General features: G+C 41.9%; 1 protein-coding gene across 6 annotated transcripts in view; it reads right to left on the reverse strand.

The window, feature by feature from the left end:
* Positions 1-15,075, reverse strand: part of RYR2 (ryanodine receptor 2) — a 777,004-nt gene that overhangs the window by 44,344 nt on the left and 717,585 nt on the right. For all 6 annotated transcript variants that reach the window (XM_082407544.1, XM_082407541.1, XM_082407542.1 and 3 more), the window contains 5 exons: positions 14,577-14,705; positions 8,108-8,212; positions 5,546-5,627; positions 1,637-2,934; positions 752-819 (listed from right to left, as the gene is read on the reverse strand). In XM_082407544.1, the coding sequence (XP_082263670.1) occupies positions 752-819; positions 1,637-2,934; positions 5,546-5,627; positions 8,108-8,212; positions 14,577-14,705 (1,682 nt within the window). The remainder of the gene's footprint in view (positions 1-751; positions 820-1,636; positions 2,935-5,545; positions 5,628-8,107; positions 8,213-14,576; positions 14,706-15,075) is intronic.

Genomic DNA, 15,075 nt, shown 5'->3' on the forward strand with positions numbered 1-15,075 from the left:
GGAGAAAAATAAAAGGTTACATGAGAACGCTACAGGTGCACTACAGGCACTTAAAAATTTGATTTCCCCAATTGTTAAAAATGTGCATATAAAACTATGTAATCTTGGGGAAAGACGTAGGTTTCAATTATTAACAGAAAGCCAGTGTTATGAGGAAATTATACATGTTCATTGCTTCACAGCCAGCTCTTTATTTCTCATTGTTGCATTTAGAACTGTGTTCCACAGCACCAGGAATACTGCTGAAAATGAAGTTTCCTGGGTCCCAGACCTGCTGATTCAAAATCTGTGCTGGGGCCCAGGAATCTGTGTCTTTAACACTCTCCAGGTGGTTTTTATGCAGGTGGCCCTAGGACTGTGCGTTGAGGACCACCATGCCCCAAGAATTCTGTGCCACGGCATTCAGAGAACGTTCGTCCCCTCCCTTCTTTACAAGGACAGAATGGATGCTCGATTTTAAGCAGAGAACTACAGCAGTCAGTCATCTTGCAGAGAGCTTCGCATGGAATCACTGAAGTCTTTTCTGCTGAGAGAGGAACACACAAACAGAATCCTCACGGCACAAGAAAGAGGCGGGAGTGGCCCTCAGGGCGGCGGGGTGGTCTACGCTTATCCCTGCCCATGGGCTGAGGCTCTCCACTGAGATGACAGATGTCATCCTGCAGCCTGAGAGTCCCCACTGCATGTCCTGAAGAGAGAGGACGAGTGAAAGACACGAAAACAAAGGAAAGGATACAGAGACTACACCTACTCGGCTTTCTCAGGTTCGGATTTGCTTTCTTCTTTTTCTTCCTTTTCTTCTTCTTTGGCCTTCTGTTCCTTGGATGAGTCAATGGGGAAAAGAGAAGCAGGATTACACATCACTTTTGAATGAGTTTAGGGAGCCCCGTGACCCTGTGTCTAACTGTAACCTATAAATGATACCCTCCTGTCTCTATGGAGATAAAACTGCCACGTGTGTCCTTTCTTCTACTGGTCCACGCATTTCCCCCTTCCCCGCACTTACCTACCAGGCCAGCAGTAGGTTCCAACTTTCTGAGCTCCTTCCCACTTTTCTTATTTCACAACTACCTTCCTTCCCTCAGTCACCTACTCAAATCCTACTCAGCCTCCAACACCAACTTAAGTCCCACTGCTTAAGTCTCATCTAACTACTCCAAGCCATACTGAGGTTTCCATTTTCTCAACACAGGTAACCTCTACTGTCTGCTGCCTATGCTACTTACCACTTAATAATTCCCTAATTTTTTCATGAGTCTTTTATCTTTCTAATAAACTCTTTAAGGCAACTTGAAAGCAGTGAGCCCATCTTACATTTCTTTTAATTTGCTATGATACCCAGTGGTGTCAGACACCTGGCCAATCCTCATAAGATATTTGTGGATGGAATGATGATCGTTCAATTGCCTAATGTCAGGAGGGTGAATACTTCAGCTCGTACTTTCATAGTTTAACTTAATAATTTATAAGGAACCTTCACAAAAGGCTAGCTCCGCCTAACTAAAAAGCCATTCCTCTTTGGCAAGTCAAGTCACGTACCAAAAACCACTCTGGCACTAGCGAGACAGCTGATGTCAAGTTCACTTATCGTGCCCACCTGAGGTCCAGAGAGCTGCTGTGATTGGAGGAAAGTTACCTGGAACTTTTCTTGCACCTCGGGGATAGGGACGGGGTTGCTCATGAGGTCGCTCAGGCCAGCGTTGGGATTATGAGGAATCAGTTTGTACTGCCCGCCTTCTCGCTTCAGGTCCAGGCCAAAGATGTCGGAAAGCAGGTCACTCTCCTCCGTCAGTTCCTTTAGGTCCGTCAGATCTTCGTTGGGCAGGGCGCCTTCCACGGCTTTCCTCTCCCCGTCCTCCCCGTCTCCTCGAACCTCGTCCTGCGTGGGGTCTGGCATGTTGGCCAAGAGCTCCGCCACCTTGATCTTCTTCGCCCCTTCCACCAGGCTTCCTCCCAGCAGGAGGCTGCCGACGATGCGGGAGAAGCCTCTGAAAACGCTCGCCACGAAGTGCAGGAGGCTCATAAAAACCCCCCAGTAGGACGTAAAGAAGGCCGTGACCATGTCCTTCACCGTCATCTTCTTCACCTTCTTCATCTGCTTCTTCAGGCTCTTTAAGCTGAGCATCCGCATAAGGGTCAAGATATTATACCTGAGGGCAAACAGGGCCGACTTGACCGTCATGATGGAAAAGAAACCCATCCTCGGCCCCTGCTCCTCTGGCTTCTCCTTCTCACTCTCCTCTTTATTCGCCGACCTCTCGTTCAAATCCGACTCTGAGATCTGAGCGGCCAGCTGCATCTCAAATATGGTGTCCTCACAGAAGTTCACGAAGAGCTCCATCTTCTCTTTTTCTCCCCCTTCGTTGACCACATCAAATATAAATTGCCTTTTGGACTCCTTGACCTGGGGCTTCTCCCACTGGGTTCGGCTGGACTCACTGATTTCAAAGTAAACCCTCTCTATGCGCTTGGCGCTGCCCATGATCTCGATGCGGCCCAGAAAGGGCTGGAAGTAATTCAGGACGCTCTCGGCCAATTCCAAGAAGGTCTGCAGCCGGGTGTCGTTGGGCATGTGTTCAGAAAGGTTTGTCAGAAGCACTGCCACGTTGAAGCCGATGTCCTTGGCGGGCTCGTGGAACCGTTTGACAAATTCCTCGTAGTCTAGGGTTTCGTTTTCATCGGTCTCTGCGCAGGACAGGAGAAATTCAGTCTCAGATTGGGTGTAGTGCTTATGGCTCTCCATCGCTTTGTGGAAGTCCCTCTTGGAAATGACTCCCTTACCGTCGGGGTCATACTCTTTAAAGGTATCAGAAGATGTCAAGTCCTTGAGTTTTAAGAACATGTCAAAAAATTTGAGAATCATCTCCACGTTGTTGGAAGATTCCACGAGCATATCAACCATCTGTTTGCCGATGGTGCCATTAACCACATTGCCTGGGGGTAAAGAAATGCATTGGCTCAAAATGAACATTCCCGATAAAACCGGTGTCTAAGCCGGATAGAAGCTAGTGTATGTTACTGTGAATTAATTGTAAACTGGTCCAGTTGTATAAGTTGTCGCTAATTTGTGCAGGTAAATAATAAATATCTTAAAATGTCTAAAAAAACCCAGTGTCTCTAGAGAAAATAACAATATAAATCTTATATGACATCTGAATCAAAGACAGCTCCTTGTTTATCTTCCAAGGTACGAAGGAAAAGATGAGTAATTACTTGTAAACTCTAGTTTCAAAGAGTGATTACATGAACACAAGCAAAAGCATATTTACAAAGTAATTAGACTAATGCACGTAAAACAATAAGTGAAGAAAAGCTGACTTTTTTCCCTCTAATTGTGTTTTAGGATTAAAAAAAAACGCAATAGGGCTTCCCTGGTGGCGCAGTGGTTAAGAATCCGCCTGCCAATGCAGGGGACACGGGTTCGAGCCCTGGTCTGGGAAGATCCCACATGCCGCGGAGCAACTGGGCCCGTGAGCCACAACTACTGAGCCTGCGCGTCTGGAGCCTGTGCTCCGCAATGAGAGAGGCCGCGATAGTGAAGAGGCCCACGCACCGCGATGAAGAGTGGCCCCCACTCGCTGCAACTGGAGAAAGCCCTCGCACAGAAATGAAGACCCAACACAGCCATAAATAAAAATAAATAAATAAATAATTAAAAAAAAAAAAAGAGCTACACTTTAAAAAAAAAAACACAATATGTTTTAGGATTAAAAAAAAAATGGGGCAAACATTTATATTATCCTAAAGCCAGAAACTGAAATACAGTCTCGTATTAATAATAAAAATGAGTGTTTGCACAGACCTTTTGGGTTGAAATATCACTGCTCGTAAACGTTACCTGATTTCACGTTCATATGTCTGTGAGGCAGGTACTTTTTATTAATTCTGATTTTACTCTTGAGAAAACTGAGGTTTGGCAAGGTTAAATTAATGTGCCGGCCGTGACATGATTATTGAGGGCTAAGGCCTGGATTTTAAACAGATCTGCTGAGAGCAAATTAGATGCTCTTTCTGATTTAAAATGTAAAAGATCTCCCTGCATTTCTTCATGGTCCAGAATGTTTATAATTAGAAAATGGCAGATTACGGATAAGCTTGAGGAAATGAGATGTTATCCTAAGGTATAGTCATCGAGTGCTTTTATTCCATGAACAGAGCTTGATACGTAACATGAAGACATGCATCAGGAAAAAGATGCATGGTGAAGGGTCTGTTGAGTGCATTTGTGAAGCATTAAACACCGGGGTTAAGAGCATAGGCTCAGGAACCATGCTATGGGGATTTGAATCCAGGTCCCACCATCTGTTAGCTGAGCTACCTGGGCAGACTTCTTCGCCTCTCTGCACTCAGTTTCCTCATTTGCAAAACAGTGATGATATTACTATGCAATTCATAAACCTGATATTAGGATGAAAAAGTACTTAAACCAGCAGCTGGCATATTAAACAAGGTTAATTTTAAGTTGTCATTCCTGCAGTTCCTGTTGCAGTTATTATGGTTGTGGTGTTATTATTATTTAGACTAAAACTTGAATTGAGGTCATGGGAAAAGGATCCTGTGCTCAAAGGGTATAAAGTGCCAAAGGGTATAAAGTGCCAACTAAGGGTTTCAAGCAAACGCTGCATCGTTGAAGTCCTAGCACAAGGTGTGCCTACTGCCTTAATTAGTCAAAGTATAGTTGTGCAGTGCAGGGCGGACTAAGAAACAGAGAGAGGAATTAGGAAGGATTTAAGAAAAAAAAGGATAGGGAACATAACAGCAAACATTTTTTATTTGCTTTGGTCGTATTCACATGATTGCACTGAACGCTTGCATCAGCCTATCATGAGCCCCATTTCACAGAGGAGGAAAGTGAAAAATGGAGACGTAACTTGTGTCAGGGTCACGCTGCCTGCGTGGGAAAGTGGGGTGTGGGCGCTGGTGGCGGATCTCAGAACCCAAGCTCTTACCTACTACGTTTACTGTCTGAGTCAGAAAAGAAATGCAGTAGCAAAGGAAAGTAAGTTGAAAAGAGAGAGAGTGAAAACCCGAGAGAGAGGCATGTGGCGGGAGGATTAGGCTACCGCTAGACTTGGCGGGCTGGGGCCTCTCCCGAGCCTTCTCCTGCTGCAGAATTTGAAGAACCCATCAGAGTCACAAGGCAGGCAGCTCAAAGCAGCGATTTACACAGTTGGAGTGTATCCAAACGTCTGTAATCCCCACTGGTTACAAACAAACAAAATGATAAACAAATAAAACCTTCTTTAGGTATTCTGTCCGAAGAGCATACTGTCTGGGGTATCACTATGAAATGAAAAATATCACTACGAATGAAGTACGAGTGATTTCATCCCATAGTTTTGTAAACTGAGATGGGCAGGATTTCTCTCTTTTAAAAAACAAACTTGGAAAAAGAGTAATCAAGCCATCAATAAATCTGAGGTATCTGTCCCATCTCAGCATTGATATTTTATCCTTTGCGGCATGCTGACTCCCAAAGGATTCCACGTATGGAATCCTTAAAATAAAAGATTAAAGGGGACTTGAAGATATAAATCAAAACTACCTTCCAACATGGACAGCAACATGACCACCATGTCCTTCTGAAGATCCATCAATTCTTTTAGCAGCTCAATTTGACTGGAATCCTGAAAGAATTAACATACTGTGTTTGAGATAATATGGGAAACCTATGCAGCAAGAATGTCATACTTATTCTCACAAAAAGAGTACGGATCTACCGATAGTAGACACTTTACAGCAATATAGAGCGAAAGGGAGGCCAAATATAAGTCTGCAGCTTATTAAAAATACACACTTAAGAATTAAAGAGTATTTACTGTTGATTCCAACTCATGTTTATTAAAGTATCTGTAAGGATAATGAATAAATCTAACAAGAGTACAGAACTAAAGCAGTGGTGGAACCCCTGGGGCCAGGTAGGCAAGACTCAGGTGCTTCTGAACATTGGGTATCTTTCTTTTACTTGAGTAAAGACCGGACTTGTCTTTTCTTCTTTCTAACTTACTACACCAAGATGCTATAGATTTTGTAAAAATTAACATATTCTGGAAAACACAGGCATAACAGTGATAAGAGATAAACTTATCCTACATAAATCTAGGCAAAAATGTACACAAGTATTACCTGTATTAATAATGCACAAAATATCTTATTTACCAATTTTATCAAGCTCTCAGATATTTCTCTCGTTAAAATGTTCTGGGTTTTTTTTTAATTTTTCATTTTTCACCATGAAAAAAAATTATTTTACAAAGATATGTTGTGTCCAAACATCACTATGCTTAAGATTCAGTGCCTGGAAATATGGAATGTACTTATATTTACATTACGACCTCATGAATCATCAGATTTTCTTATTTAAAACTATACCCCTCTTTCTTTTTTTTAAAAAAAAATACAAGGTATCATTTTATTCATATGAATTTTGCTACATAGGAAGCCAAATTTCAACACTGCTCGAAGGATGAGACTTTTTCTTCCTAAATAGTTGTTACCTTGACTAGGTCTACAAACTGAACAACTGCTAGGTAGCACCATCAGATGGTCATAAAATGATGGCAATACATCCGAATCGGAACTCTCCTGTGAACGTATGAATTTGGTTCATGTTGATTTCCTTTACTTGCTAAAATGTCATTAGCAATTAGTTGAAAGCATCATGACATTTCCTTACTTGGTTGATTACCAGTAACGAGATACTGACAAAGATGCTCTCCTTGACCAAACTAGCCAGCTCCTCTGGGCCCTCTTCCCAACTAGGCTTTAATCTTGGTCTATAAAGACTTGAACAAAACACCACCATAGTTTCTAACAGCTCAAGGCTGCATCCCTAGGATGACCCCAGCCCCCCCTTAGAGTGCCTGCCTGAGAAAGCTCAAGACTGCCAGAAAAATTTTCTGTCTGTTCCAGCCAACACCTGATGATAGTAGAACCTGTCTCCCAGGCTCTGTGGGAGGGTAGAATCCTGACTTTAATATTCAGCTGGCCCAATCCCATTTACACTGAACAACCCTTTGTAATTTTCCTCTTCCCTAACTCTACTGAACCCTGCTAACCCCCCTCCTCCTCCCTTTAAAACTCTTATCACCTCTGTACAAGTCCAAGTTGAGTTCAGCTCACACTAGGTTCTTTTCCCTACAGTAACATTTATCACTGACTAAATCTGTCCTTGCCACTTTAACCAGTGCCTGGCTTTATCTCTGACCAAGATATCTTCCTGCTTGTAGGCCAGAGGGCAGATGTGAGTATCCTCACTTTGCTGGAGGAAAGGAGACTCAAGGAAGAGAGATGGGACATGTGACTGAAATCGTGGGAGTTGGACTGGAGTCGTTTGACTTTGAATCTAGCATTCTCTCCTCTACCTGACACCTGGCAGATACCCACACCCCGACAGACAAGTCAGGAGAGCCCATCAAAATTCACTGCATCACAGGGACATATTTACTCAAGATTTATATTAACAGTTTTTCTGTTCATGTAACTCTGAGCTCCAAATGCAATACACGAGTGAGAAAACAGCATTCTGATGTTTTCAAGATATGCTCCCGAATGAACATTAAAGCATGGTGGAAAATCTGTTTCTTCTTTATTTGCCTATCTGCATAGCTATTTTTTTTTCTCTTTGACTTTCACAAAGTAAAATGTCCTGTTAATGGGTGAGTGTCATCTTCTGAGAACAGCTGCTTGTTTATGACCCTATAAGAAAATTGTCTCCCCTTAATGAGGGATTTGGAACAGATTACAAATCCTCTTCCAATTATCTGTAGGGCGGAGGAAAATTCCAGTGAGTAATCAGCGAGAGAAGTAGGTCTACAAAGGACTGTAAAATGTACAGTGTTTGGAGACTATCTTTTATTTCTCCATTATAGTCAATTCCTCAATACCTTTTGTTTTCAAAATTGAGTAATGGCTTCCACCTATTCTCAGCTTGCATAAAGTTCTTTTATTTAAAAAAAAAGGTTGGTTTTTTTTGAATGTAGAGTAAAAGATGTATAAAGAAGTCATCTAAGGAAGATAATATTCAGACAAAGGAGAGCATGTTTAATTTGCCAGGGATCACGGTCTCCAGTGTGTCATTTAGGATGGTGCAAGACAGTGACTTCACCTGAGACAGCTTCATCTGCATGTGGGCAAATACATGAAGAAAACCCACCACCGCATCCCAGAGCCTGCTGTGAGCCAAACTCTGCTGGTTGCCAGTGCAAGGACCCTGGGGCAGAAACAGACAAACAACAATCATTCCTGATAATTTAATTGCCAACATAAACTTTACAATAATAGGGACAAAGTTAACTTAGTGTTGACATATCTTATCACCAGCATGTTATCTGAAAAGACAGGAACCCAAAACAAAAGATATACAGTGATGGTAATGGTACAGCACTCTTAGGAGATAAACATATTCTTCCTTGAAATGTTTAAATCCCCAAAACAGTTTCTCAAGGATTTTCATGTTCTGTTTCTGTATGAATACTAAAACACTGGGGAAAAAATGGTGAATTATTTCATTTTTGTCTGACTTTGGTTTCTTCTATTTAGAGGAGATCTTAGCTAAGTTATTTTAGCTAAGTCAGATCATCAGAAGTGACTACCTGTGTGGAAAGAATTTGAGATTATGCTTTATATGAGAGGTACTTACTTCTTATTGTTAAATAGTAACCTGGATAAAGCACTCATAGAGAGGACAAAATATCCTCTTCAGCGCTTCATTGTACAACCGTATCCTGGTTACCAATCATACAACCATTGAGATTTTTAAAGATTAATACTTAGTCATTAACTTTATGAACCCAGAATCCAAGACAATTAGAACCTAACTTTGCTCTCTTAGCTTTCATTTCAGAAGTGATCTTTATGTGACACTGGAGTGAGTGTTGTAGCAGAGACTGTTTGGATGGAGACAACTTCTATTCTTACTTCCCAAGGAGAAATTCTACAATCGCTAAGTTTTGAAAACACACCCGCATCAACCAGGAAAAGAAATAATAGGGATTATATTTCAAAAGAAAAAGTATATATACAACACAGTTCTTAACTTCCAACTCATTCACTCATTAGACAAATGGCTCAGAATAAGTTTAAGTTGGAGAGCACATTAAAATGTTACAGATTTCAGTCTGGAGACAAGTGACTGGAAGACAGGACTGCACTGAAGATACTGAAAAGATGTCGACATGGAACTCTGTCCTGTATCAAGCTACACTTGAGGCCCTACAGCTGAGGATAAAAGATGTAACCGAGTGGGACCCTATGAGGCCTTCCCAGAATAGACGCCCACCCATGTCCTCTGCCTTCCTTTTCTCTGTAGAAAACCTTTAGTCAAAGAATACATTTAATCAAAGCAGTGAACAAATGCAGAAAGAAAGGAAAACAGTCAAGCAAGACAAAATAATACTTTAGCCATTAAAGCAAGTCACGGACCTTTAGTTTCTTCTCAAGGTCTATAGATAATATTCTGAGCCATGTCCTTTGAGCTGTTTGGCAGATACTGAAACGCCCACCAGGTGGATGAAGTGAACTGCAGGCTGCCCACAAGCACGCAGACCCCAGACTGGCTGGAATCAGAAGGTCAATGATGCTGACTTCCAATTACCTCACCACCAACCAGTCAGAAGAATGTCCACGAGCTGATCACACACCCCACAAGCCCTGTCCCTCCCCCTGTCTTTATACACCTTCCCCCGAAAGCCTTCAGGGAGTTCGGGCCTTTTAAGCACTAGGCTCCCTGGACCCCTTGCTTGGCGCCCTGCAATAAACACTGCACTTCCCTTCACCACCACCGGGTGTCAGTAGATTGACTTTACCGCGCAAGGGTGGGCAGACCTAAGTTTAGTTCAGTAACAAAGACAGTAAGTGCCAAGTATCTCAGTATTCCAAAAGCAAGGTGCTACATTCAGTACCTGCGAAAGGAAACTAAGTAGATCTTTCTACCTCAAAGTTATAAAGGCGCTGGAGCCGAAAAGGGAAAGACTTTGCAAAGAGCTCTGCAGGGGCCGGGCCTCCCAGCCTCCACCGCTGCTGCCGCAGGAGAGGAGAGGGCTGCCCGCTTCCCTTTACACCATGGAGAGAGCAGGGGTCAAGAGGGCCTTCAGGAGTGCTCGGCTCCTGCATCCTGAGCTTGGGTAGCACACAGTCCCGCAGTACGGACTGTGAGGACGGAAAGTGACAACAGAAGATTTCTTAAGTTGGGTACTCGGGAGGGAGCTGTCTTGTCCAGCAGGACTTGGAAATCTTGCCAACAAAACTGTCCGAAAGGGTAATGTGATTCCAGGGTGGACGGGGACCCCCAGATGCACAGAGTCTGTGGAACAATTCGAAGCTGGGTGGGAAAAGAGGTTATTTCCAGGCACTGGAAGCAGTAAGAGGGCCAAGCCCCCTCATTAGAGAAAGAATACAACACGCCACCCCAGAGGGCAGGCTCCACCGTGTGGCCCTGAACTCCACGTGCCGGAGGGAGACCTCCCCTCCCTAATCCTTCCTCCTGCGCACAATTCCAACCCGGAGGAAGCCTGAGACCGGCAGGAGGGGAAGGAGGAAGAGCGGACGACCCTGTGGAGAGACGGTGGAGAAGCCCAGATCCTACGTCTTGCCCTCTACCCCAAGGCCTTTCCGGCGCAAAATCAGGCCCAAGGGTGAGGGGGATTTTTAAATTGGATAAGAGCTAAGTGATGGCGCCACCATACGATGACTGCAGTGAGACAATCCTGGTGACAAAGTGACTGAAGGAATTTTATTTATCTGAGAGTGGTCAGTGCACAAGATCCATTCAAAGAGGGACGAAGAAGCGGGCCACAGAGCAAGGCTGAAGAGGCAGTGCGGAGGGGTCAGCTCTTTTAACTTCGAGGTTAGTACACGGAGCCCATTCAACGTACCAGGCCAAACTGATTTTACAGTGTACCTTAGTCCTGTCTGGCTGTTAAAATAACTCTGGGTCAAAGCAACGTATCTTCAGGATTCCACTGTGGTCCAGCCTCGGCAATGTGCCCCGTGTGCTAACACTGGGGAGGGTGGAAAAGTGCAGGAGGGCATTAGGTGGACACTAGAAGGCCATTTCGAAGAAAACAAACTTGATTTTTCCTGAAGACACAAACACCTTCTTCCTGTGGTATTTAAGGTTTTAACCAAATGTTAAAATATTATATTAGAAAGGACTAAGATCTTCTGAAACCCCTAGGTGACCAAGAGTTGTTTTGCAAACCTTAGGCGACAGAGCTGCAAACCAGAGGCCCAAGTTCCTACTTTTCCTTGTAAACCTGAAACACACAGAAGGTATTTTCCAGGACTTGCTCAGCCTCAGACCAGCGACTTCTGAGAACCGTTCACTACCTGAACGGAGCATCTGTCTTACCTGCCACCTCGCAAGCCTATTTCTCCTGATCTATTCAGTGCCTGTAACGTATAAAACCCTTGCTACTATTACACAGAGAATGGATAGACACCAAGGCCCTACTGTCTAGCACAGGGACCTATATTCAATAACCTGTGCTAAACCATAATGGAAAAGAATCTGAAAAAGAATGTGTATACACGTATAACTGAATCACTGTGTTGTACAGCAGAAATTAATACAACATTGTACGTCAATTATACTTCCATAAAATAAATTAAAAAACAGACAGACACCCTGGCTAACTGCCAGAAGGCAGTTACTTTCAGGTTGACCTTCTCGTGGAGCGACAAATACAGCTTTCTCTCTTCTCACGACTCACCCTGTGGTCTTAACTCCAGGCACTTGGACAATATAATGTCCTCCTTCTCAGGCGGTTCTTCTTCCCCCCTTATGAAAACTGGAGTTGAAATCTTACAGAAGATTATGTTTATTTTGATGGTTTTGGATTTCCCCCCTTGCATAATTTTCTACAGTTAGCAAAAATTGGAGTCCAAAAGCAACATGCAATCCTGTCAACTAAAAGCCAGCCCAAAGTAAGCATGAAGCGAATGATAAGCTTTTATTCACAGTGTCAACAATAATCAATAAACATGATGCTAAGGCAAGTATCTTCAAAATACATTTCACTAAAGGCAATGGGGTGCCCTGGGTTGGCTCCTGGAACAGAACAAGGACATTAATGAAAAAACTGGTAAAATCGGAATAAAGTCTGTAATTTAGGTTATAGAATGGTGCTGATGTTAATTTCTTAGTTTTGACAAATGTATCATGGTTACTTAAAATGCCAAAAGCTGGGAAAGCTGAGTGAATCATATATGGAAACTCTCTGTACTGTCTTTGCAATTTTTCTGTATATCTAAAATTATTCCAAAATAAATTTTTATTAAAATATATTTTTAGGGAATTCCCTGGTGGTCCAGTGGTTAGGACTCGGCACTTTCACTGCTGAGGGCCGGGGTTCGATCCCTGGTCTGGGAACCAAGATCCCACAAGCTGTGCAGTGTGGCCAAAAAAAAAAAAAGTGTGTGTGTGTGTGTGTGTGTATATATATTTATTTGAGAGTTGATCAAATTACATAAAAATGTCAAATAAACAAGGAGTATTGAGAAGTTAAAAAATGAACAGGTCATAATGAGCCTTGCTACTTTACCTATTATTCCTTGACTGTTCATTTAGAATGTTCTGTGTTATATAAACAAGTTAGAATAAATGATTTTGCACACAGTGAAAGGTCAATGGATGCTTCTAGTTTTATATAAATTTAGGACTCTCACTTACTTTAGGAACCAAGAAATGTCTACTCTTGCTGAAAGGAATTTACGTTTTATTTGTTATATAGAAGCCATTTTCCTGTTTCTATAAAATTCACTGGCTTGCTAATTTCATCAATCAATCTTATTACTTAATCAGGACAGTTCACACCAAACGTTGTATTGCTCTCTTTCTAGACACCGATGAGTATATTAAGGTAATAACGGAAGCCAAGGAAGATGAGGAAAAAGGAACATGAGTGAACTGAACTGGATTTAAAACTTTGCTTGTATTTGAATTAAAGAAAAAGTTATTAGCATTATCAAGTATGGCTTTTCCATTTTTAAATACTGAAATAAGGATCCTCTGCCCTGCCCATGGAGACAAGAGAGAAAGTGAGATCCTTCCAAGGTACGAATACAGAGGAGAGAGTGAGCCTGGAGGAGGTGAGGAATGGCCATTCTGCCATCTTTCCTCTGCACCACTCTGCTTTGGCGGCTTCACTTGGCCATGAACAGTTCACTCACTCAGTCATTCTACAAACACCTGTAAGTATGCTAGACTCTGGGGATACAATCTGTTATTTTTACTTAACTCTTTCCCCCACAAGATTATGTTTAGTCTAACAAAGCAAACTGTACATTTCTTCCTCCTATTTTATCCTTGCACATGACACTTCAATCACAGTGACTGAGTCAGAGTAATATTGGTCATGGAGACAGAAGATAGAAAGGAAAGATGACTGACTAGTCTTCTAGAAAATGGCAATGTCTTGCTTTCCGAAAAAGGCAGAAATTTATAAAATCTTTTAAGAATCTGCAGGTTAAGACTAGAAGTCTACCCCAAGAAGAATATAAAGCAAATCAAGGGAAAAAAATGGTATATTATTCATGGAATTTGGAATTTTACCTATATTATACATTATCATGTTATATAATTTTATATATACACACACACATATATGTGTGTATATATACTGTGGACAAAGAATGTTGCCTGCCGTTTCAGTAAACAAAGGATGTTGCCGCCATCAAGACATCAGCTACTGCAGCTGCCCCCTGACTGTGCACCCTGAGGGGATTCAGGATGGAGAAAAGCAGGATACTGGCCCTAGGTAGTTAAGGTTCACATCAGGAATGATTTCAATGAGCCCAGATTCTTGCATCTTCCCATACACAGAAAAGCACTAAATTCATTAACTTAAGATGTTTGATTTTCTTTAATTAATAGTAATCTTTTGACGTTCGGACACCCTGGTTTTTTTTGTTGTTGTTCGTTTTCTTGTTTTTGCCAAAAAACTCTATATATCCTATATAGCCTCCCTTACCTCTTCAGAGCAGCCCCTGAAAGCTATCTGAGAGGCTGCATCCCGGGCTTAAGTCCTCAGTAAGTCCTCTAAGTAAAACATAATTCTCAACTCCTAGGTTGGGCATTTTTTTTTTTCAGGCAACAATACACACATACATGTATTAAAATGAAGTTTTTAAATGCTCTTTTCTTTTTCATAAAGTTTCTATGAAACTTCTTCCTTATTTTCACTGGAATACTATAAAAAGTGGTTTACAACTCTGCCCTCTCTCCTTCACTTCTTCTCTCCCCTCCTTCCTTAATATTTATTGAGTGCTTAATATATACACCAGACCCTGGAAGTATGACACAGTCAACATCATGGTTCATGCCTTGAAGGAGCTCATGATATCCCAACCTGCCAAGTGGTAAAGCAGGTTCATTCCATATAAATTCACATCTCAAGTGAGTATTTTAAATGGCCAATTGGCTAAGACTCTATGGAAGGGGTCAGTAAGAACGTGGATGAGAGCAGGAAAATACTTTAGGCATATTGCATTTTTCCAAGGAATTCAATGCTAACCAGTTGACTCTCTTTTCTCTCTTTCTTTCCTTCTTCAAATAACAGAAATGTTTAAAGGTTTACCTGAATATACTCTGTAAGCGTGTTAAAGACTTGTTTTGCTACTTGAATCGCTTTGGAGAAATTCCTTTGTCCTTGTTCATCAATGACATCTTTCCCTGAGTAATACCAATAGAAGTCACTGATTGATTCCTGGAAGAGAGATGATAGGATTAAGGCACAATCTGAAGCTACCAAAGACCTGGCCAGTTCTGGACTCAGTAATAGGAAATCATTTTAAATAACAGATTGGAAGCAAACAAAAATATCTGCGAGGTAAATACTATTCTCAATGATTTTCCTAAACATAAAATATGGCGACATCCTCCCTAGATATAAATAACAACTGGAGAGAAGATTGGAAGTAGAAAACTTAGCTTTTAAAATGACTTTGTCTCTGATGACCTTGAACTTCACAAACATAAGGATTCATAACATTAATGCATATTTATCCATAGAGCAGTTAGATGTTTACTATGTGAGCACAGAAGTTAGGCAAATCACAGAACAATATTTTGGGGTT

Source organism: Balaenoptera borealis, assembly GCF_965194805.1.
Source record: "Balaenoptera borealis genome assembly, chromosome: 10".
NCBI classification, from domain to species: domain Eukaryota; kingdom Metazoa; phylum Chordata; class Mammalia; order Artiodactyla; family Balaenopteridae; genus Balaenoptera; species Balaenoptera borealis.